Source organism: Rhamphochromis sp. 'chilingali' (genome assembly GCF_963969265.1).
Source record: "Rhamphochromis sp. 'chilingali' genome assembly, chromosome: 1".
NCBI classification, from domain to species: Eukaryota; Metazoa; Chordata; class Actinopteri; order Cichliformes; family Cichlidae; genus Rhamphochromis; species Rhamphochromis sp. 'chilingali'.
Window position 1 is genome coordinate 43,280,018 of NC_137929.1, and position 26,282 is coordinate 43,306,299.

The window sequence follows — 26,282 nt, forward strand, 5'->3', positions numbered from 1 at the left end:
ACGTCTTCTGAGCAGGAAGCAGAGTGTGGGGATGAGGGGGATGACCCGCCAATTTCCAGGGGTGAGGTCACTGAGGCAGTTAAAGAACTCCTTGGTGGCAGAGCCCCTGGTGTGGATGAGGTCCGCCCCGAGTTCCTGAAGGCAAGTTATTGTAAATGACTGAAATGAATCTATAAATCTATAAAGACAAATTGAAGACAACATTTGTGTAAAAAGTTAAAACATGTTGTATCCATGAAAACCTTCTCTTACAGTGGCTGACAAAACAGTGTGAGCCAGGGGCGATTCTTTGGTCCAGCAACCAGGCGATAACAGCTCGGATGGCCAACTACTTCTCTAGTAGCGACGGTGAAGCTGGTCCGGTGGTCGACCGTGTAGCAAGCAGTCACAGCGCGGTGTCGGCAAGCCGAGGCTCACAGGCAGCCGGGTGCGCATGCAGCACGCGAGACCACGAGGCGCTACAGCCTCTGGTGGAGGTGAGGCTGGTCTGACCCGCCGGCCGACCTCGGGCTTACGTGCAGGCTCCCCTGGCATGGGAACCTCCATTCCTGAACCTCCGGCTCCTCCACTGCTCCTTGCTGGTGCAGGTCGCATGCACGGTAGTTACTCCACGGTGCTGGGATCAGCGCAGGCACCTGCTGGCCACTAGCCTCTCCCACCCGTGGAGTGGGGACATATATAGCTGCAGGCTGCGTCTTGGCTGATCGCACACTGCGGGCAGGCATGGGTGGCCCTCCACCGCCAGAACTGTTGGGGAACGCCGGTGGTAGTGGCGGCGGTGTCAGCCAGGAACCAACCCAAACTGCCAGACTTGCCATAAACTGCAGGTGGCGCTTGGATCAGTCCTGTGGCTCTTCCCCCCAGCAGCGATACACCGCCACCTGCTCCTTGTGTGTGGCCACCAATTCGGCCACCTTTTTTGCCAGCTCCTCCCTTTGCTGGTCTGGTCCTGGGTCTGCCGCGCCCCCCTCCTGGGTTTCGGCATCACTGTAATATATCCATGGCAGACCAAATCACATTTTACTGCTTTCCAGCATACTTTATGCACGGTTGCTGTTCAGAAACACACACACGGCTGCAGCATTTCAGCCGCCAGCTGACCAAATATCAACAACAACAACATGATAGGACCCAGTACAGATTTTAAGTCCACGGATGCCGTGCAGGTGTGTTCGCCTTCCCTGTATGGCACTGCAGACCAGTCCCCGCCGAAAGGATACAAGCACATAAGAGAAGAAACATGCACAACATTGTTTTATTAACTAAACACAAAGAGGCAGTGCCGCAAATCTTCAAGCAATTAAAGTAGAATACAGACAATACAGACACTGGAAAATCACCTTTCCACTCCATACACAAAGCAAACTTGCCCAGTAAGAGCGCTGCTTTTATATGAAAAAGAATAGATTTGTAGTAGAAACCAGCCTATTCAAGCCATGCTTAGAGTAATATGTACCCTGTTAAATGCTACTATTCATATCATAAGCTACTGGAAACCACAAAAATCATCCATGAAGTGCATGGATGCAGGCTGGAGATCCATATTTAATAACAGTGTAAGAGACTACTTTATAATGTGAAATCACCATAAGGGAATGCAGGCAAACAGAAGCTACATTGGCTTTATTTTATTTTATTTTTTATTTTATTTTTTATTTTATTGATTGGATGGCCACTATATTTTTTTTGCTCCCTCTCTCTCTCTCTTGCTGTCATCATCCATGTTTTAAGGTTTCAAGTGACAGTATCATCAAGCTTATTATTATCAAGTATAAAGTGACTTGTCTGCATTGTTAAATAAAAGATAAAAGAACATAACTAACAGCAAATATCTAGAAAATTTTATATGACAAGAAAAATAAAAGTAAGATAAAATGTGATCTTTTAAGCTCTGTTTGTGACTAAAACATAGCACACATATAAGCTCTTCTATCAAAATATATGTATTAATGTAAGTATTATACTATAAGCATTATAGTAGTATTATAAGTATTTCCCGTGTATATTAATAGTGCATAAGGCTGCGAAGTGAATGGTGGCTCTAAAATAAACAAATGTTTTCTAAGTTTCAGTTATACCAAATAATTTTTTAAAAAATCCCTGAGAGAATACTTGGAATTAAGCCAACAGCAGGTGGAAACACTCGCTGCTGAAAACGGCTCAATATGGGACTTGGTCAAGTCTCTAACTGAGAATGTGACCCATCTTGGTGAAGGAAATAAAAAAAAATTAATGAAGGAGACTGTCATTGATCTTCAGGCCTGTGGCATGAAAGATAACCTTGTTTTTTTCAGATATCCCAGAGTCTCCTGGAGAGGACACTAAATCAACAGTTAAAAAACAGTTAAGAACATCTGCTTCAACAGAGTCCATCGTATCGGAGCTAAGAGGCCGGGTGCTGGGAGACCACGTCCTGTTGTGGCCAAATTTAATCTTTTCAACCAAAAGGAGCAAGTGAAGAGTCGCTGCAGGGAGCTGAAATGAACGGACTTCAGCGTGAACGACCAGTTCCATAAAGAAATCCTGGAATGACGCATGATCTGACACATCTAAATTCAGAAGGGCTCAGCAGTGTTACATTAATCACAATTTCTTTTTTTATGTTTCATCCCTCCCACTTGCCCTTTTTCACAGGTCTCTTCCCTCTCCCTTTTTTCACTGCACTGATCACCTATTCTCCCACGCAGTGACACACAACACCCTGGATCTTTACACATTTGCATGGCATGATCACACATGCACTCAGCGTCAGCACATCCACTACAGCCTCACAGCACACGCTGACATATAGGACACACACACACACACACACACAAGCATGTACATGCTAGTTCATATAAGTTAGCATGCACACACGTCACATGTAGCATCCAACATTAGTTAAACACAAACAATTAGGGGCACATTAAGGATTGTCTCATGTGAATATGCATGGAGCCGGCTCCAGAAAGAAGAAATTAAAGATATTTAACAAGCTTAAAAAAACTACAGGCATATGTTGTTTTATTACAAGAGACTCGTAGACCTGCCAAAGCTACAGATGAACTTAAAACACCTGAGTTTCCTAATGTGTTCTCAGCCTGCTATAACTTTAGGCAAAGAGTAATATTTTTGCATATTAAGATTTCTAATAATTTCACAGTACTCAATACAGCTGTAGACACAGAGGGTAGATTTGCAATCATTAAATTATCTATACTTAAAGAAAGTAGAAGATGATCTGGCTAGATGGAAATCTCTACCCATATCACTTGGGTCGCTACAATAAAAATGATGGTCTTGCCAAGAATAAATTATTTATTCTCAGTGATCCCAAGTAAACCATCGCCACACTGGTTTAGTTCTCTGGAATCGTCAGTTCCAGTTCCAATTCCTTTGGAAAGATAAACCTGCGTATTTTAGTTTAACAATGTGACAAACGGCCAAGGATAAAGGAGGATTTGATCTGCCTAACTTTCAACACTACTTCTTGGCCAACAGGCTACGATTTATCTCAGGGTGGTTAAAACATACTGTGGCGGGGTATGATTTGTGGCTCAGCTGCAGGGGAGGGGTGGAACAGTGGGTTCAGGGTGTGGTGGGGAGGCTGACACATGCCTGAGCTCCATCAGCTCATCATCTCTCCCCTATAAAAGATGTGCTATTCATCAGATCCAACATCAAAACAACATGTATGTTTTAAAAGCATCAACATCAGCTCCTCTCTGACAGCATGTTGGGAGTTTCCATGACCAAGTTTCAATTATCCCATGCAAACGTACACCCATTTGGAACAACCCTGACATACTACAGAACAATAATGTAATTAACTTCCTATTTGGAGTTGTAAAGAAATAACATATTTGGAGCATATATTTGAAAGAACAGACTTTATTCAGTTTAACAAATTAGTTATACAATATGGGTTTAACAAGAATAGATTTTTAAAATATCAAAAATTAAATCCATAGTAACACCCAGAGCTGAGTCATTCGTGAATAAAAGCGCACTGTCATATCCAACTTGTGCCAGCGGATCCTCTTGCTTTGGCTCTGAACTTGTCTTTCCTGCTTGGCTTCTCTTGTCTAGTCTCGTCTAACTTGAATCCTCAGGGAGTCTCTCGGTCTTGTTCTCTAAAACCTAAAGAATATTGATTTGATTAACTGGTCCCTCAACACAATTGGCACCCCTTTCTCAACGAGAAGCCTGGGTTCAGGAGAGCCCGATTCTTGATCATGAGACTGTGTTATGACTCTCTATGCCCATATCCTCCCAAGGTCACCTGCATCGGCTGCGGACTGTTGACTTTCACTTTACTGGTTGGAAGGTCACTCTGTCAAGCTGAACACAGGACACATACACACATGCATGCACGTACAGAGTTCGGGCGATCGTGGCTCAAGAGTTGGGAGTTCGCCTTGTAATCGGAAGGTTGCCGGTTCGAGCCCTGGCTTGGACAGTCTCGGTCGTTGTGTCCTTGGGCAAGACACTTCACCCGTTGCCTACTGGTGGTCAGAGGGTCCGGTGGTGCCTCGCGTCTGTCAGTGTGCCCCAGGGTGGCTGTGGCTACAATGTAGCTTGCCATCACCAGTGTGTGAATGTGTGTGTGAATGGGTGGATGACTGGTTGTGTAAAGCGCTTTGGGGTCCTTAGGGACTAGTAAAGCGCTATACAAATACAGGCCATTTACCATTTACCAGAGTTACGCACTCACCCCCGTCCCCCATTCCAAAGGCCTCTGCTGCTTGCCCCCTACCCAATACAGACAGCAGGTCGACTGGACCAGCGCAGTCATGCCGCATGACTGGATGCTCACACTGATCCCCTATCAGGAGTTCAGTCTGAGTAGAGTTATCATTTTTCTCCTCGACTCCCCTATTCTGTTGTACATTTTACTGTTTTTCTTTAAAGCTGACCTGTCTACCCAATGTATGTATGGTTGGAAGGTCAACAGTGTGGAGTCGAGCGATGTGTCATTATAGTCCCCTGATATTATAAAAAGGGCTCTCAGAGATTGGGTTTGCAGTCTGCTGACCACAGAGAGTCACAGACTGCCTCCCCGCATGCTAACAGCTAACAGCTCAATGTATCTGTTGCAGAGCTATTCTTTCATAGCGATGTACCCATGGTTACACCATCTGTCATTTAACAAACACTGCCAGTCCCCCTCCTTTCCTCTCACTGCTGTCTCTCGTCCTGTGAACCGGCAGCAGCTGGAAACCAGGCAGCGCCACATTCATGTCCGGTGTTAGCCAGGACTCTGTTAGCATCGTAATGCTACACTGCCCGTACTCCCTCTGTGACTGGGTCATTAGTTCCTCAATCTTATTAGGGATTTCCAATGATTACATAACGTCTCCTTTTCCAGCAACAACACCCCCGTCTTTTCATCCTCAGCTTACTTGGGATGTCGGTTCTCTGTCACGAAGCTGCAGGGCCTCCAAATATGGGTGGAAAAAGTGGAGACAAAAGAAGAGAAAAGTAAACAGAACTAGCACGAAACGGTAGTGCATGATGGCAGAATATTATTGCTAAGATGTAAGACGTAAAGTATTCTGTCGTTTGTTTGCTTGATCATGTGTTAAACACATCAAAATGCATAGTAGGATTATAATACAAGTGAATACTGGGACAAGCATTGGTACCGAAAAGGTAGCAAGGCGAATCTGTGATGAATTAGTGTGGTCTGCACTTCTTTCTTCCTTGATTGGGTGAAAGGAGTTAAAAGTAATTGGATGAGGGAACCATGAGGAGTGCCCTGCATAATTTCAAGAAAACGGCGTTTTAAATGGCGTCACAGCTGATACTGAACAAATGTGAATGTCTGTGTGTGTGGTGATCATATATGTGTGGTGATTGAGGTGTCTATAAACAACAAAGCAAAAACAGCTGTAGATTTCATTTTAATTGTCTTGGTGAAGGCCATCTTAGGTCACATGATCCTGTGGGTGGAGCTGAGCAGGTATATGTAGTAGATGAAGTCAAAGTTAGGTGTAGTTAACAATGGTTCTTCCACGGATGTTCTGTTTCTCTGTGATCATCATTCTCTTATGCAAAGGTGAGGAAGACTGACATTTATTTGAATTACTGCACATTTTTCTTATTACCTAGCTTAAACAAAGAATGGGCAGAGTAAAACAATAATCACAAAAACAAGAGCAGACTTTATCACTTATCAGCCCAACTGGCATCATACTAGTAAGTTGCTGCAAGATGGGAAAGGTGATCAAAATGGTTCTAAATAAAATGAAAATGCAATATCAACAGGAGTGGGTCACAAAAGAAAATATCACCTAGATCAGGGGTCTGCAACCCTTAAGACCCAAAGAGCCATTTGGACCTGGTTTCCACGCAAAAGAAAACACTGGGAGCCGCAAATACGTCTAAAATGAAGATAACACTGCATATATTGTTTTTTTACCTTTATGCTTTGTGTGAATAACTAAAGTGTGTTGCTTATTAAATCCATGAAGTGCTAATGAGAAAATTACATTTTATTTATGTAATTAACACATTTTGAACTCTTAAAGAAATATAACAAAAGGAAAGACACCCAGCTGAACTAAAATGATCCATGTAGCAAACAAAAACTGTTGTGAGCCGCCACCCTTATATCGCCTTTGGGCTTTTGGAGCCTTGACCTGACTTTTAAAAAATAATTGGAAAAAAAGCACTATGCTGCTAAAAGATGAAAAATAGATATTTGCAAAATTCTGCCTAAATATGTATTTTACCTGGTTAATGTGTGTGGCGGGGGGGCTGCAGCGCCGCTGCATGGGAGTCGGACGCACCTGAGCGGCACCCGCAATCACGCCTCGCCACCTTAAAGTCTGTGCTCTCTCTGCTGTTGTGTTGGTGTGTGTCGGGCAGTGAGCTGAAAAGCTACAGCCGACTGTATGCGTACAACAACCGTGTGTGAAAAGTGGTCAATAAAGAGATGCTGAAAAGCACCGGGTCTGCAGTGGTATGTTTTCAATGGAACTTCTGCTCCTGAACCTCTGCGCACAGCATCTGCAACGAAGTCACTTTCATCTTTACGCAGGACTGTAAGCTGTCGTCTATGAGGCGTGAGTGGTGTTTGTTTTTAACATGGTTCACGGTGGTGGCTGCTGACGTAATGTGGATCTGAAGATCCATAATTGGCCTACCTGGGGTTGAAAGTCTCGATAAATGCATGGCGTTTCGGCAGGTATACTGGCTTCCGCAAGTGTGACGCTTATTTTGAGCGAAATACAATTTTATTTTTATATTTCAATATCACAATAATCTTCCAATTTAGAACTACAAGTTAAAAAAAAGAACTAAACACAAATAAAATACACTTCAGCTAAATACTTCTAATTTATTTTCCCAAACCACCCGGAGCCGCAGTATAAGGACAAAAGAGCCACATGCGGCTCCGGAGCCGCAGGTTGCCGACTCCTGACCTAGATCAAGGCACGGTTAGTTTTGATCGTCACCATATTCCTTGCAACCAACTATGTTTCTTTTAGTTTTGTTTTCTATTATCATTTAAATATCAAACCAGTGATACATTAAAATGAGATTAGTTACTTGGGATTCTTTAGGTTTTTGCCTTTTCTTTGAAACTTTAATGCATATCCACAAGTGGAAACTCAGTACAGTTAAAATAGTGCTAAAGTCAGTAACATATTTAACCCTAAGTTATGTTAATAATGGATAACTTCAAAGTTACATTTCCATTGAGACTTTGTTTGCAGTTAATAATTTTTAATAACTAGTGAATAACAGTAAACCAGTGTTGTATTTATGAAAAATGTGTGGCATATCTACAATATTATTTGAACACTTGTTATAATGTTGAAACTAATGTTTATATCATTAGCAGTATGCATAGACTGGCAGGGCAGAACTAGTGTGAATGACAAGAACAAACCAGTTATTTTGGTAAATTTCAGTTTTAATTTAAAATATTCTGGTTGGATGATCAGCATTACCAACCAACATTATTATTAGTTAAATGAAACTAAATTGAAAAGTAAAACTAGATGTGAAAAGGCCTTTTACTAACCTAAATATAAAAATGCCGTCTACAATTTGAAAAAAAAAAAACTGAAAGAATTTTGTGAAGTTGGAAAAAAGGGTGCATTCGATCTCCTCAGCTGTAATTGGTCCAGCGCAGAGTCAATCATGACCAATTGGCTCCTCAACCACCTTTCATTGTTATACCGTTATAAAAAGAACAAAAAACATCGGCCCATGAAAAAGAAAAATCACAATTGGCCCACCTGGCAAATGCCCTGTATATCCGATGGCCAGTCCAGCTGTGATCCAAGGCCCGCTGTTAGAGCCAAAAGTAAAAACGTGTATATGGTGGATTTTTCACCATAATTTGGTCTTTCATCAATACAGGTTTTGAAAGAAGTTTACAACATATGTTGTACAGTCCCGATCAAAAGTTTAAGACCACTTAAAAAATAGCTAAAAATCATATTTTGCATAATTGGATCTTAATAAGGTTCCAAGTAGAGCTTCAACATGCAACAAGAAGAAATGGGAATGAGACAAAATATTTTTTTGAGCATGCAATTTATTGAAAAGAATGCGTGAACTGAGACAGGCTGTTTTACAGCTCATCAAAAGTTTAAGATCACATGCCTTTAAAACGCCAAATCTGTGCAGAAATGTGGATTCATAGCCTGTTTCTGTTTAAGGGTTGTTTTCAAGAAATTGCATGCTTAAATTTTTTTTGTCTCACTCTCATTTCTTGTTGTTGCATTTTGAAGCTCTGCTTGGAATCTTATTTAGATACAATCATGCAAATATGATTTTTTTGCCATTTTTCACGCGATCTTAAACGTTTGATCGGGACTGTATGTATGTGCAGTATGCTGTTTTCACTTGTGGCACCAATTGAGTTTGTCAGTATTACAAGCATGCCAAGCCTTAATAAAATTATTTTGCCTTAATCTAAAAAAACCCAAAAACAAATGAAAATATCAAAACGTACTTGCTTACTTATTTTGCATACTAGTTAATGTTTTAAAGCCATAAATTATGCATGTTAGGTTGATAGATTTTATAGTAACACCAACATCCACCTCCAGGCTGGAGAAAACAACCTCCAACCACAGCCTTTAGAATAGTTTCTTCTCTTACATAAAATTTCTATGAATCCCAGTGTGTATTTCCAAGAATGTGTGAATCATTTGAGCTTTTATCAAACATCGGCACACAGACCGACTTATTTAACTTGTTGCTTTATCTTTTGTTACTATTGTTATTTCAGTGGTCATTGGGGGGAAGGTCAGATCTGGGTGCATCAGGCTGTGGGTGAAACCAACAAACTATAGCCAGCATAATCAACAATGGCCCTCCAACGGTTCCTGTGCTTTTTCTCTGTGATGATCAATCTTTTTGGCAAAGGTGAGAGAAAAGTTTAAGTTGTATTTGCATTGTTAAACATTTTTCTTATGACATAGTTCACATGAAATGTGAACTATGTCATAAGAAAAATGTAGTTAAACTTTTAAAATCTGTAGTTAAACTTTTCACATGAAATGTGAAAAGTTTAACTACAGATGTTAAAGAGTTTTATACTCTAAAAAATATATTTCTGGATACTATGAAATGTATCCTGCCTGTACATTTCTGTAAGATAGGATAGATAATTTTTTGACATTTTTAAGTTCTGCTCTTGTCACCTCTATTTCATTATCTAATTTCTCTTTTAAATTTGTAAGTAATAGTAGTTAATGATACTAATTAAGTAAGTACTAATTACTTACATAATTTTTTTTTTTAAAGTGAAGTAATTTCACATTAGTTGGGTTTAAATAGAATTTCAGTAGTAATGACGTGCAATACCACTGGTTTGATATATCGGTCTTTGTGTTCCAATTTTCAGATGTTCATTCACAGCATCCTGGTAAGCATCCAAGAACAATTTTGCACGATTCCCCATTTCAGATGTGCTGTAAATACAGTTAACAAACATTACTGTAACTCATTTGTTTCAGCAAGAAAACAATTTTGGCTGGGTCTTTTATTTTATTTTTATTTAAACCCACACCTGTTGTTGTCTGAGCTACATATGTGCCAAGATGGCAACTAAAACAATGAAAAGCTTTTTTTGAGTAGTTGCTGCTTCCCTTCATAATCTTTTGAAATTTACAGTGTAAATGGTATTAGTAATTTACAGTTCCAGGCTGATCATCGTATTCACTATTGAACTTTTGTGTCTTCTTCTGTCAGCATGTGGCAGAGCTAATAAAAATGGCAGGATCGTAGGAGGTGAAGATGAAGTCCCTGGAAGTTGGCCCTGGCAGGCATCTTTAGCCAATGCTGGCTTTTTTTTCCTGTGGAGGGTCCCTAATCACCGACCAGTGGGTGCTGACAGCTGCTCACTTCATTACTCCAAATGCAGTTACTGTGACACTTGAAAACATCATCTGCCATCCCGACTACAATGCTTTAACATATGAGAATGACATGTGCCTCCTGCAGGTGTCGACTCCTGTGAATTTCACAGACTACATTCAGCCAGTCTGCTTAGCCTCAGCAGGCAGCACTTTCTACAATGGCACCAGCAGCTGGGTCACTGGCTTTGGTGACCTATCAAGTAATTTATAAAATATATATTTTTCTTTTATATTAGTGATACATGTAAAAATGCTCTTTCTTTTAAAATTTCTCAATTAGGTGGTGGTTCCACCCCAGAGACTCTGCAGGAGGTGAATGTACCAATAGTGGGAAACAATGAGTGCAATTGTGACTTACAAAACTTGGTTGCAATAACAGATAACCTGATCTGTGCTGGATTGAAAAAGGATTCATGTCAGGTGACTACCACTTTGTGCTTATTTGTAATGTAAAGCCTAATTGACTGCATTGAGTATCAGCTTTCAACCACTCACTGTTTTTCTGTAGTGTTTATGATTATTAACATTATAGCCCTTTTCCATTAGCAGTTACTTGACTCAGCTCAGTTTTCAGGGTTTTCATTAGGTGGTAGTACCTGGTGCCAGGTACTTTTTTTGTACCTACTCAGCCAGTATTCCAAGCGGGGGAAATCGATACGTAAATGTGATGTCAACAGACTGCATGTCACTGATAGGCCAGTCAGTGGTGTAGGTCGATGAGTCATGAGAGGGACTCCTTAACAGTAATGAAAACCGCCGTTTTTGAAAGAGAAAGAGAAAAAGCTAAACAGAAACCAGTGCCATGGTCCCTGAGTCTGACAAAATGCCATAGACTGAGCAGCAGGTATACCATCGCCTCAAAGTAGTGGTAATAATAACAATAATAATAATAATAATGGATTGCATTTATATTGCGCTTTTCGAGACCCTCAAAGCGCTTTACAATTCCACTATTCATTCACACACTGGTGGAAGCAGCTACAGTTGTAGCCACAGCAGGCTGACTGGCAGAAGCGAGGCTACCATATCGCGCCATCGGCCTCTCTGGCCAACACCAGTAGGCGATAGGTGAAGTCTCTTGCCCAAGGGCACAATGACCGAGACAAACAGAGCAGAGGATCAAACTGCCAACCTTCCAGTTGCAAGATGAGCTTCCCATACTCCATTGTTGTGTTTTGGTTGTTTTTTGGCCGTGATGTATACAAATGATGTCACTGGACTTTTGGCCCCATTGCTATAATGACCCAATGCACAATCAACTGTACGACAAAATGACCAAAACTGAGTAGAGTCGAGTCCACACTGAGCACGAGTGAAAATGAGGCCTTTATTTGTTCAAGTTCATTTATTCATACATCATTTCACTTAGATTTATTTCAAGTTTTGTGATACTCTGTCAGTGACTAAAAACGATTTAATCATGTGAAGGTGAGAGTGTTGGATGATACTATAACTAATCAGTACAAGTTATGTGTGTCTGATTGACGGTTAACACGAACAGCTCCAGAACCATTTTATGCATTTAGTAGAAATTAAGTTCCATGAGATGTTCAACAGATCTAAGTCTGTTTTAAGAACTTACACATTTTTTACAGGAATACTCGGGGGTACCACTTGTGACAAAAAATAATATAGGTATCTAGATCCAGAGTGGAGTTCTGAGTTTTGGTGATGGCTGCACCCTACCTAGTAGAACAGGAGTCTACGCTCGTGTGTCCCAGTACCAAAACTGGATCAGTGCCACCGTGACCGGAACACCACCAGGCTGTTACCTACACCTCCCCGGGCTTTGACTATGACTTATTCTTCACCTGCCCCACATCAATCTCAACCACTGCTCCTACCTGCAAAGAAAAGCGTCTGGACTTATTTAAGTTGCTTGAAGACATTTCACCTCTCATCTGAGAAGCTTCTTCAGTTCTAAGGTCAAATGGTGGAGAGTCCCAGATATAGGGCTTTGGAGTTGACGTCACGCCGCAATGCATTATGGGAGCGCAGCGCCATTTTCGGGGTCTACGAATCAAACCAAACACACTGTGTTGGAACGACGACTACAAGAAAGATGCTTAAAAGCAGCTCAAAAGAGAATGAACTGTATAGAGACCGATTTCATTCAGAGGCGAAGCAGCGGTACTTGCAGAAAATAGCGTGCATTGGAAATGTGGACCCGTATGAAATACGGCCGTGGAGTAGAAACCCTGAAGACCAACCGCTATTGATGTAGCCTGACATATTTTCGTACCTTATTTGTGGAATCAGCGCGTACAAGTCGTCATTCAAACAAAGGTAAGTCAGCTCAAGTAGCCTACTGCGAGTGAAATGCGTTTGATTTCCCTGCAAACATTCAGATTAGTGCAGCATAAATTCATTCATGAGGGGAAATTACAGTGAGAACATGTGGAGGCTGTTAGGTGGATAACATAGTGAGTTCAGTGCATTGTTGTGACATTCTCCTGAAGGACTGTTATTCTTTATGGTTAAAGAAATTGCAGTAATTTATTAATGTTTATTATAAATAATCCTAATTAAACATCTTGCTTCCATGTTTGTATCTTGTGTCACTAAAAATACAGTTTATTTTAATTTTATATATTGATCAATGACCTGCAGAATCTCCTTATCATATTAAGGGATTCATAATTGTCACTTTATGCTTTCTCCATCTCTAAAGTGATGACATCCTTGCATTACATACTTTAGGTTCATTTTCTGCAGGCAGATTTAGAATATAACATGCAGCGTTCTATAGATGGACACATAAAGAAATGAAAAATTACATGTATGTGCTAACTTTCTAAACACTTTGTTACATTTATGATAAAGTAGATAAAACACATTTGTCGGCCTTGGCTCATAGTTCTTGTCTTTAAATGAACGTTGTCTGTGTGTGTTTCAGGTCCTGCACTCTCAAAGACTGAATGAACCAGCATTGCAGCCATGGGTCACTGTGAGCATCACAGGGAAGGTTGAAGCCGCCCACTGCACCTGTAAGGCCGGAGTCGCAGAGACCTGCACCCACGTCACTGCTCTTCTGTTTAATGTAGAAGCAACAGTGTTGATCCGTGGCACAAGGACTGTTACAGATGAACCTGCATACTGGGTTTTGCTGGGTAATATGACCAAGATACAGCCAGAGGTTGGCCATAAGATAGACTTCTCCTCTTCAGCTGCCCAAAAAAAGGCTCTTGATCAAAACATAAACAGACCATCTGTAGTGACAGGGAAAAGGAGCCGTCCTCAAAACAGAAAAATCCCACCTGCTACTTTGGAGGAGTTGTCACTGCTATTGGATACTTTGCTGGAACACAGTAAAGCTGTGGGTTGTGGGAATGACCCATAATGTTTTATCTAGGGGTCTACATTTATGCCTGTAGTACACTGCCGTGTAAATAATTTGCATTTACTGAATATATACTGAGTACCACTGCTCAAAAGTTGAATAAAGAAACAAACTAATTTTTGCCTCTTTTTTTATTAAAACCACCTTATAGAACATCACATCAGTTACAATGTAGAATCCATGTCATTTATAGTTTACAAATGACAAAATGTTTACATAAAATCATGAGTGTTTACATGACATCACCCACTACTAACATTACTTTATTTACTGTATCTTTTGAAAAAATACAGCAATTTTAACAGCACAAGACTTAAGAACATTTAACAGGAGCAGGTTTCATTTTTCCCTGGTTTTATTATCACACTGTTCACCAAACGCAGCAAACCTTCACCATCTTATCCAGAAGGGTCACCTCTTCACCCTCACATGGAAGAAGTAATCTGATTGGCATGGTGGTGTGTTTGAAGCAGGTCCCTTGTGTAGCGCTGGAACTCAGTCACGATGTGTTTCATCTATTTCATAGGCTGGTTTGCTGCAATAATGCCAAATAATTAGCATCTCTATAGATAGAAGGTAGTTCTGCAAAATCACTCAGTAGGATGTTTGTTCTAATTTGCTATGAGCTCAGAGCGCATAGAAAATAATACTAATAGGCTATAAAGAGTGATATGAACATATTTAGAACTTACCGGAATGAAAATGTCTGGAGCACCAACAGATATTTGGAGATGGAAGAGAACTGCACGTCAGCTCTTCTCACAGCTGCTATCCAGGCTGGACGCCTTCGTTTGGTAACATCAATACACGAGCTGCCTCATGTTGCTTCCAGGTTTGGAAAGAATGAAAAGATAAACCATTTTCAACCTTATTCTCTTGCCGGTCGTGTGATCGAACATTGCAGCCGACCACACAGCAAATACGAACCATGGCTGTTGTGTGTGCCTTCGCTCCCTTTTCACTTGCGCTAGACCCCCAAAATGGCGGATCGGGCCAAAATCCTTTCCACGCCCACCCCCGTGACATCACGCTCCAAAGCCCTATAAACCTAGTGGGAGTATCCCCCCACAGAGGGACAAAAGGACCCCCTGATGATCCCCTAATCGCCTGAGCCAAGGTGTGAAACTGGGTGTGGGTGCCAATCAGCCAGGGTTTCGGGTGCGCTCATTGTGAAACCTGGCCCCACCTTATCATGCAAATTCCTGAGGTCAGATGGCCCAGGATGTGAGTGGGATACTCCCACTAGGTTTAAATCTGGGACTCCCCATCATTTGACCTTAGAACTGAAGAAGCTTCTCGGATGAGAGGTGAAACATCTTCAAGCAACTTAAAGAAGTCCAGACGCTTTTCTTTGCAAGCTCCTTTGACTACGATAACCTGGATGACTGAGAACCTTCACAGACATTACATTCTGTTCAGGGCCAGCTGTGGACGAATGAAGCCTCAATACATCTACTCTTTAAATGGGTGTAACATTTCAAACATACATCATATTATTTGTTTTTCCTTTTGCAGAATGGCAATGCATTCGAGATTATTTTTCTCAGAAATTCTATTCATGACATCACACAAGAATAGACAAATTAGTTTGCATCAAAGTGGTTATATAATGTAACATCAAATATTTAGACTAAATCCAAGCCCATTTCTTAAGTCCTGAAAAAACACGTCATAACAACAGTCGTATGTTACAGTAAGTCCTTCCTTTTGACAGAAGAAATACCGTAATTGTCGCGCTATAAACCGCTAATTTTTGCACAAGCTTTGAACCCTGCGGCTTTTAGTCAGGTGCGGCTTTTCTATGGATTGTAAATGATTTTTGTCATATCGTAAGACGATTTGTTTTGTTTGTTCCGCTGTTGTACGGCACTACGTTGCCTGGCGGAAGGGCATGTGATCAGACACACAGTATTGGGGTTCAAGAGTAGTATGTTGGTCACATGTCCATCCGCCAGGCAACATAGTGCCGTACAAGTAGCGCGAAAAACAAACTTCAAAGTAGCGCTACACCTTCAGCAGGAGGCGTGGATGATGAGCGGCCATAAACTTGCGAAAAGCAAGTTATGCTCAACTCCACCGGTGGAATCTGACAGCGTGGAAAAGTGTGAAAACATCCACGATCACCAACGGATTTTGAAGGGCTGGACTGCTGCATGATGGAGAGGAGGACACCGCCACGGCCCTTCTGAAGGTGTTCGACTCTGACACTGACAACGAGGATTTCTTTGGTTTTGAAAGTGACAACGAAGGAGAGAAGCGGAGAGTGGATGACGAAGCCACCCTGAGCCTGTTCGTATCCGACACTGGAGAAGAGGACTTTGGTGGTTTTAGTGCGCAGGAAGATGGTGGTGAATGACTTGACTTTTCTTCTTGTTAAAGCCGTGTCACTGCACCTGAGCCTAAAAGGTAGTCTGAATCTATTTTTCTGGTGTGCTGTAGGTTATTTTTATGTACTACATTTGTTATCCATTTATGAAGCACGGTACATACGTACTTGTAATTACCGCTACTTGTACATATACCTAAAAAGTTATGCAAATATGTACCCATAACTTGTTTTTCAAAATATTAATAAAAGGGATGTGTCTCCAAACAGCCATCTCTTTCCTGACAATTCCCTTTGTGCATATTCTCTTACATATGATAAGTCAACATTGAAACACCTGCGGCTTTTAGTCAGGTGCGGCTAATGTATGTACAAAACAGGATTTTCCCCTGATTTTAGCTTGTGCGGCTAATATTCAGGTGCGCTTTGTAGTCCGGGAAATACGGTAGTTCACTTTATTGAGCATGTATCTACAATATGCAGCTTTTCAAATGAGAAAATGAAAATGAAATAATCATACCTAAAAATAATCAAAGTATTGAATGATGTCATAATTAAAACATTACCTTGGTTTTATAGTTTAGTTAATGTTTTATCTCCATAGATTTTCCATGTCATGACATAGATACGGTCTCATATTCACACCTGCTGGTTGAAGGAAGTGTTTCTCAGGAAAATAATCTGGGTAATTATTTCATTCATGTTCACTCATCCATTCATCTTTTGAATATGAACTTTGTTCTCATGTAAACGCATTGTTATTTATTGTATAATGCTTTGGTGCCACTGGGTTTTAGCATGTCTCAATGTCTCACACCTTATTCATGCCTTTAAACAGCTGGGTGATTTTATCTGATCTCCCACAGGAAGAGTCTTTTGTCTCTTCAACACTGTGAGAGGTAACAAGAGTGTGTGAACTTTTCTTTGGGGGAGGACTAAATGTGTGAAAACAGCACTGTACTGCTTTTTGTTTCTGTAGAAGGCATTTAAACTCAGGACTTTGCTGGGTTCAGGAGAGACTCTGCTAGTCATTCTTCCCGCAATGGCTCCTCTCACCAAGCTTGGATTTTTGTTCTTTTTTGATTAAAGGAGGTTAGCTTCCACTCACCGTTTGTCTGCAGGCTTTATTAAATGGAAACTTCCACAACAGCACCAAGCCCAACTTGTTTGACCTGGTTCCTTGTCTTTTGTTGCTTATGTAGGTCCAGTGGTTAGTGATGTGCGGATCGATCCTGAAATATCGATTCCTCCGATACCAGTCATTTATGTTCTAGAATCGATTCTCCCATTAAAATATCGATATTTTAGTAATTTAGGGTAAATATCTAGTTTATCATCAACAGGAACACAGTGGATAGAAACTATAACATTCGGATTATCTACATTTGAAGGAACTACTTCCTCTTCCGCCTTTCTTAGTCATGTGCGAAATACGGCTGTATAAATGTCTCGCAGCCCCTTGGCGTGCGCACTTGCGCACTCAAAACAATGGCCGAACGCAAGCGAAGTCATGTGTGGACATATTTTACCTCCACAAACAGCCAAGACGCGGTTTGTGATGTATGTGGCAAGACAGTGAGGTGTTGTGGCAACACCACTAACCTCGTAAAACACCTCAGAATTAATCATAACACAGAATATGATCAGGTCATGTTGAGGCGAACCGAAGAGGAGGAGAGGAGAGGGACAGGTGCTGCTAGGGCGAGACAGACGTCTCTCGCGGAGTCCTTTAGTGCTGCAGGCAGGCACTATCCAGGTACAGAGGAGGAAAATGCTGGGTACACAGGCTAGGTCGCATTAAAATATACAGAGTACTTGCAGTAAAACAGGCATTGTAATCTTTAAAACATAAAAATTCAGTTGAAGATTATTTCATAGATAAGAGAAACGTTTTATAGATACTATTATTATCTATTAGCTTTATTATTATTTTCACTCAGTTTAATTTTTTTGGCTGAGTTATTTGAATATTTTAAAATGCAGGTATTGACAAACTTATTTATTCCTTTAATTATGTATTATACTGACAATTTCATTCACACAGCATTCTATGTAAAACAGCAAGTATATGTAAACTATCAATTCCTTTCCCCTTAGGCTATTTTAACAGACTGCATACATGACTCTAAAAAGATTAAACATTCAGTGCAGTATACCCCATCTTTTGTTTTGCCCTTTGTATTTTCTTTTCTTTGTAGATGATTCCCCAAGAGCAGCAACACTCACAAGATGCCTTGTAGAGATGATTGTGAAGGACCTCCAGCCTCTGTCCATAGTGGAGGACCAGGGTTTCCAGGGATTTGTGAGCGCTCTTGACTCAAAATATAAACTCCCAGGAAGAAAATCACTGACTGAGACTCATCTTGTAAATTTGTTTGATGAATGTAAAGACAAAGTAAGAGCATCTTTGCAAAATGCTTCCAGTGTTGTTCTCACCACTGATATGTGGACCTCAGTGTCCACAGAGGCATATTTGACTGTAACATGCCATCTCATTGAAAACTGGCAAATGAGAGAATTTGTCCTGGAAACCCACTCTTTCCATGGGCAGCATACAGCAGATAATATCAGCTCAGCACTTAAGCAAATCACAGAAGAATGGGGCATAACTGAGAAGGTGGTTGCAGTTGTCACAGACAATGGTGCAAATATGGTTGCTGCAGTGCACAAAGCTGGATGGAGGCATTTTCCATGTTTTGCGCACACACTGAATTTAGTTGTAAAGGACAGTGTAAAAGCTGTCCCAGAAGTGGTGCAGGTGCTGGAAAAATGCCGTGCGATTGTGTCCTTTTTTCACCACAGCACAAAGGCTACTGAGAAGCTTAAGGATATTCAGCAACAGTTGAAAGTGGCAGAGCACAAGCTAATTCAGTCAGTAGATACCCGCTGGAACTCTGTCTTTTACATGTTGGAGCGGCTCTGTGAGCAAAATGAAGCCGTGACCACAGCCCTCTGCCTTTTAGGGAAGAATCAACTATGCTTAAATGCGGGAGAATTATCCCTGATCAAGGAAACAGTTGTTGTACTACGGCCGTTTGAAGAAGTAACACAGGAAGTTTCATCTGAAAAACATGTTTCAGTCTCCAAAGTGATTCCACTTGTGTCACTCATTCACAGGGCTGTAGCAGCCTGTGAACATCAGGGCAGCTCCCTTGCCACACAGCTGGCACAGCAATGCCAGCGCAGATTCAGGGGTATTGAGAGCATTCACTGTCTAGCTGCAAGTACATTTCTGGATGTTAGGTTTAAACACCTTGGTTTTCGTGACAAAGACAATGTTGAAGTATTAAAGAAACGTCTCCACACTGAAATGCAAGAAGTCTATCAGACAGGACAGTCTGCTCCCACTCTAACTGTAAGCTCAACGCCTATTGTTAGCTCTGCCTCAGGGCCTTCTACTTCAGGGTCTATCCCGAGTCCTCCACCCGCAGGTCCAGCTGCAACAAAAGGAGGGATATGGACAGATTTTGACATGCAGGTTGTGTCAAGCCAACATCACCGGTCAGCTTCCAGTGATGTACTCATTGAAATACGCCGGTACTCAGAGGAAAAACTGATTCCCCGAGATAAGAATCCATTGGTTTGGTGGCAAGAACATGAACAAACCTTCCCATCCCTAAGCAGACTTGTAGTGAGATACCTAGGAATTGTTGCTTCTTCTGTACCTGCAGAGAGAATCTTTTCAAAAGCAGGAGAGGTTGTGAGCAAAAAACGGAGCAGACTTAGAGGGAAAACTGTAAATATGCTGTTGTTCCTAAACAAAAACCTGTGAATAAGGGAAAGTGTTACTGTCAAATGTTTTTGATGACATGTCCAGACAAGTTAAACGTTAAATGACATGTTAAATTATGTTGAATGTCTTTATTGACATGTCCAGACAAGATAAACGTTAAATGACATGTTAAATTGTGTTGAATATTTTTGTTGACATGTCCAGACAAGATAAACGTTAAATGACATGTTAAATTATGTTGAATGTCTTTATTGACATGTCCAGACAAGATAAACGTTAAATGACATGTTAAATTATGTTGAATGTTTTTGTTGACATGTCCAGACAAGATAAACGTTAAATGACATGTTAAATTATGTTGAATGTTTTTGTTGACATGTCCAGACAAGATAAACGTTAAATGACATGTTAAATTATGTGTTCAAATAGCACACAACTTCAGGTTTTTTTATATGTATATAATAATTCTGCATTATTAAACAGTAAAAAAAAAAGTAGTCTGATGTTCTGTAATCAATTTGAAGCTAAAATTTGAAATACAATGTAGAAAAACTTAATGTTAAAAAGTATCGGTATCGGATCGGTATCGCCAATACCACCCTGAATTTTACTTGGTATCGGATCGAAAAGGAAATCACTGGTATCGCACATCACTACCAGTGGTCAGTGAGGGCAAGGACAAGTGTGGAGGCATGATCTCGTGGGTGGAGCTCACCAGGATTTCCATATTTAATACTTGAAGTCAAATTAAAACCGGTGTACTTAACAATGTCTCTCCAACAGTTTGTGTGCTGTTTCTCTGTGATCGTCGTTCTCTTGTGCAAAGGTGAGAAATTGATTTTATTTGCAGTACTACACTATTTTCTTATGGGCTATAGAAGAGCGAAAGATTAATACAGAGATACAAAACATTAAACATTAGTCACATTTTTTCTGCCAGGTTACTATTAAAGGGCTCACTTGGCATATTCCCTGTAAGGACAGGAAAGTCACATTGTGTTATTTTATATAGACATTTCCAACTTATTCATCAATAAACTGGCAAGTATGTGTTTAGCACGTGTTCGGCAGAGCTGAATTCAGTAACCTAATAAAAACCAGTGTTTATAAGGGAAGAGACGATACTGGCACAAGTACAAATGACAAAATCTTTGATTTGATTGCTGTTGAATAAATAAATAAAATTGAATTGTTAGCAGACAAACGATATTAGAAATTGAATTTTTAAATTACATGGGCAATATCATAAGATGTAATATAACATAATATAGTATAATATAATATATTTAATTTGCTATTGGAAAAAACACTTTTAAATTTCCTGAAAGGACAGTTTTAGTTTTTAAATCACTCACTTTTCCTAAAATTCTGTGAGCAGGTCCAATTTCAATTTTTACATATTTGTTTCCTCTCTCTCTGACACGTGCTGACAAAAGCAAATCGTGATGTGCAATACACTGTTTTAACTAGTTATCGCTGTTTCAATTTTCAGATGCTGATTCACAGCAGCCTGGTAAGCATCCAAGAACAATTTTACACATTCTGCAAGCTTCAGGTTTCAACATGATTATTTCCTCCTCTCAGCTGCAGACAATAGACGATACTCCTCCCATTTGTTTCAGCAACAAAGGAGTGCTCGGAGTCTTTTTCATTTGACATTAATCCTACAGTCTACACCCTTGGATAGACGTTTTGTTAAGTTAAATATTAAATGCCAAAGTTATGAAACTATAAACAATGACTAAACATATTGGTTTTACAGCAAGGACAGGATACGATGCCAACATATTTTAGGATTGAATGTCTTGTCATGTCTCCCTCCCCTCACTCTCACCCACTCGTGGCATATGGCCGTCCTTCCCCTAGCCTGGTTCTGTCGGAGGTTTCTTCCTGTTACTGTAGGGTCTTTATCCTTACAATACAAAGCAACCTGAGGCAACTGTTGTTGAGATTTGACTTTGAAATTTTTAATTTGGAGAGGACCGAATATCCGTAATATACTGACCAAGTCACAGCTTTGATTGAAGTTACCAAACAGAGCAAATATATTTGTCTAACCCTACTACATGAGTTAAGACATGATCATTTTTACACCACCAATAAAATGTTGCATATTGTATTGCATTTTAAATTACAACTGGCTCTCTCTGAAAATCTGAAGAATACTGCAGGAAGTCTACCTAAAATATAGTATTTATTAAGCCCTGTTTGCAAAAAAACAAGAATCTTCACAAATATCAGCACCAAACTGAATAAAAAGCTGCAGTCTGGGGAGGTTTGAAAGTTGACTTACAGTCAGTGGAGTTTGTTGTACAATCAGCATGTTTTAAGAATCTTTGCATCTTTCTTAGTAAAGGCGCTTGCAGGCAGACACAATCAAAAACAACATGACAGATAAATTGCCAAACATTACGCCTAAAACAATAAGGAATGCTCTTTGCTTTACCAGTAAGTGGTTTTTATTGTGGCTTATCAGCGTACTCACCATTTAACTTGCATCCATTTTTATTTATCAGCATGCGGCATGACTGCAAAACATAGCAGAATTGTAGGAGGTCAAGATGCACCCCCAGGAAGTTGGCCCTGGCAGGCAGCTTTATCCATTTTTGGCAGTTTTTCCTGTGGAGGGTCCCTCATCACCGACCAGTGGGTGTTGACGGCCGCTCACTGCATTTCATTGTAAGTCACCATTGTAAGTTTCCATTTTTAGTAATAATAATGTTCCTGCATGGTGTTGCAGGAGTTAGCACTGTTTCCTGACTTCAAAAAGTTCTGGGGGTTTTTTTAGACTTGTGATTTGTAAGAAAATGGATAATTTTGCACTTGTCTGGTTATCATGTGGTCCCTTTTTTTAAGCTATTTTTTTGGTTCTAATGACTGATGGCTAATACTAACATGAATAAAAGGCCTTGAAGAAACTGTTGCTGTTGCTTTGATTTGACTCTATATAAATAGCACATTAAATCACAGCCAGATGAGAAACTTTCCATCAACTGGAATATATATATATATATATATTACTGCATTTGTTACTATGGTGACTGTTATAATGGTCAACATAAGATGCTATGAAAATAACTATATTTTTTTTTCCGTTTTTTCCGTTTTGTCAAGACTTGAACTCTCCTTCACAAAGGTCCATCTGGGTCGCCACAGCCAGTCAGGTTTAAACCCAAATGAGGTGACACAGACACTTGAAAACATTGTTTGCCATCCCAACTACAACCCTTTAACAATTGAGAACGACATATGCCTCCTGAAGCTGTCGGCTCCAGTGAATTTCACAGACTACATTCAACCCATCTGTTTAGCCTCTGAAAACAGCACTTTCTACAGTGGGACCAGCAGCTGGGTCACTGGTTTTGGTAGTACGGCAAGTAAGTTACAAAAAATTTAGTTTATTTTACTTTACTTACTTTATCAAGGTTCAAAAAGAATAGTGAATAGTATGATGTACAGTTTGGAGATGGTGGCTCTAACAAGAAGACATGAAGCTGAGCTAAAGATGTCTAAGGAGCTTGTAAAGAAAAGCATCTGGACTCCTTTAAGTGGCTTGAAGACGTTTCAACTCTCATCCGAAAAGCTTCTTCAGTTCTAGAGTCCCAAATTTAAGTCCTGTGGCAGTGTCCCCCCAAGAGGGACAATGGACCCCCTAATGATCCTCTATCTAATCACATGAGCCAAGGGGGGACACTCTTGAGGGGTTACTCCCACAAGGCTTAAATCTGGGACTCTCAATCATTTGACCTTAGAACTGAAGAAGCTTCTCGAATGAGAGGTGAAACCTCTTCAAGCAACTTAAAGAAGTCCAGACGCTTGTCTCCACGTTCCTTAGACTATGATGACCTGGATGACTGAGAACCTTCATAGACATACTGAGCTAAAGATGTTTCGATTTTCATTCATGAGACCATCAGAGGGACAGCTCAGGTTGAGCGGTTTGGAGACATAGTTAGACATATGGTTTATACAGTGGAGAAGAGGTGCACAAGAGGGAACATGGTGGACAAAGGGTATTGAATATATGGAGCTGCCATGCAGGAGAGAAAAGAGCAAGACCACAAAAGAGCTTCATGGGTGTAGAGGAGGACATAGCAGGAAAGAATGCTAAGAATAGCATGAGACTGAGGCAGATGATCCACAGTGGAGGGAGAAGAAGATGGTGCTGGCTTCTTTAATAAAAGCTCTTGCATTTGAATTTTTTCCAATTAGGTGATGGTTCACTTTCCAACATCCTGCAGGAGGTGAATGTACCAATAGTGGGAAGCAACGAGTGCAAATGCTACTATCAAGACTTCAGTGAGATCACAGAGAACATGATCTGTGCTGGGTTAAAAGCTGGAGGGAAGGATTCATGTCAGGTAACACCCACTGTTTGTTTACAAGATAGAGTGGGATGTTAATAAAACAAATGCTGCTAGTTACTTTTTAAGGAAGTAATGCATCATGTTACTTCATTAATTCATGTAGAAATCATTTGTTACACTACTTGTTACATTACTGCACCATGGCCTCTTACTCAGACATGCAAATAATCTGTTTCATGTTGACACGATCCATACTTCACCAGGATTGATCTTACTGAGACAAGTCAGGACCTCTACAGGACGCCTATCTGTCTTAACTTTTATCAATTTCTTTTTACAGGGAGACTCCGGGGGACCACTTATGACAAAGAAAGAATCAGTCTGGGTCCAAAGTGGAGTTGTGAGCTTTGGTTATGGCTGTGCTGAGCCTATGAGACCTGGGATCTACACTCGTGTGTCCCAGTACCAGAAATGGATCAGCGACACCATCACCGGCAAATCACCAGGCTTTGTTACCTTCACCTCGCCAGGCACTGATAGTGATTTAGACTTCACTTGTCCGATAGATGACAGTGTGTTTGACAGTGGTGAAAACCTGATCCACTTCACTCACTTCACCTCTCTCTGTGTTCTTGTTGTGTTGCTCCAAGTGTTTGTTGGAAGTGATGGAATTTAACTCATCACATTTACTCAAGTTCAGCATTGAAGCTTGAAATAATTTTTCTTTATGAAACTTTATAACCTAGAGGTGAAGGCTACACTTTTTATTCCAATAGATTTATGGGGGCGCTTCAGTTTCAACTTACCCAATTTAGGATTTGAGTATTTGAGAATACACAATCTAAAATTTTTATAAATGAAGCACTAGGTATGAAAGTAATGGGAAATACTAAAAAAAAGTTGAGTCAGTGAGCATATTAGACATTATAACACAGAATAACTTTTTATCTGAAAATGTAACATGTTTACTTATCTCTACTGTCTAAAATATGGTGAATTGCTTTACTTTGTCTTACTTCATTTTAATCATTTAAGACATTTTAATGATTAAAGCAGTGGCTCCCAAACTTTTTTTGCTAGGCTCCCCTTTGTTTTACAAGAAAAATGTTCGCGCGCTCCCACCCTTCTCGCACGCACAAACACATCCTCCAACCACACACACCCACATTTTGCTCCATTGCGGTTTCTTTCACACCTCAAACATTTAGTAAACAATTAAACAAATACAAGTAATCTGGAATAAATTACAGGTAGTAAGAAAATAAACTACCAGGTTTTAGTTTTTACCAATTGTTTGCTAGTTTAGTTTAGTTTTTATTTTTTGAAAATCCTTAGTTTCAGTTTAGTTTTGATTAGTTTCAGTTATAGTTTTAGTTGTGTTTGCAATAATTAAGTGTAACAAAATCCCAGTTTCATCATATCAGTCATTCTCTTCTGCTTATCCTTGGGTATGTTGCTATTCCAGCTACCATACCCTGCACCCTGGACAGGTCACCTGTCTGTCGCAGGGCTAACACGCAGAGACAGACAACTCACATTCCCACCTATGGGTTCTTTAAATAAATAAATAAATAAATAAAAAATAAATAAATAAAGGCAGATGAACAACCACTGATACCAGGCAACTATAAAATGTATATCTTGGCCCCAATGAGACTATTAACTCTTGCAGCACCGGGTGTTCGTAATTTTGGTTCAAGTGAATTGATAAACTTTTTGAAGGCAATTGACTCACACAGTTATGTAGATGTCCCAGTCCTGTTGTCTCGGGATGCATCAGGCTGCCTTGTCTGGGGTTAGCTTCTGTTTCTGGGGATGAGAGTTGAGTGTGCTCCCTTACCTTCTCAAGGTAAGCTAGGTTAGCCTTCTTGTGTGAGCTTTTCAAGTGCACTTTGAGGTTTGTGGGATTTTTTTCCCTTTAGAAATGTCCCTCATAATTTGTCTCTTTCCACTACAAGACACTTGCTTTATCCAAAACACAGTCATATTCAAAGTAATCCCAAACTGGACTCTGGCGCTTTCTCCCGACTTTTCCTGACATGATTCTGCATGTGGACGGAGCAGCAACACAGACGACTCGACTAACGTACTGCCACCTGCTGGCATAATTAGACAGCAAGAAAAAAATCTGTAAACTAAACTTCATTTTCACCCTTGACTATTGTATGACACGCACACATCAATGAAAACTAAACATGTTTTTGCTATAAATTCA

At 40.3% G+C, this 26,282-nt stretch overlaps 1 protein-coding gene across 1 annotated transcript; it reads left to right on the plus strand.

Moving 5' to 3' along the window:
• Window positions 1–10,431: 10,431 nt before the first annotated feature.
• LOC308408258 (serine protease 27-like) lies at window positions 10,432–24,743 on the plus strand (the record flags this gene model as incomplete). Its single annotated transcript, XM_080900436.1, has 6 exons — window positions 10,432–10,561; window positions 10,642–10,710; window positions 22,277–22,439; window positions 22,875–23,137; window positions 23,973–24,121; window positions 24,408–24,743. The coding sequence occupies 6 exons, from the start codon at window positions 10,432–10,434 to the stop codon at window positions 24,741–24,743; spliced, it is 1,110 nt and encodes a 369-aa protein (XP_080756562.1).
• Window positions 24,744–26,282: the final 1,539 nt, after the last annotated feature.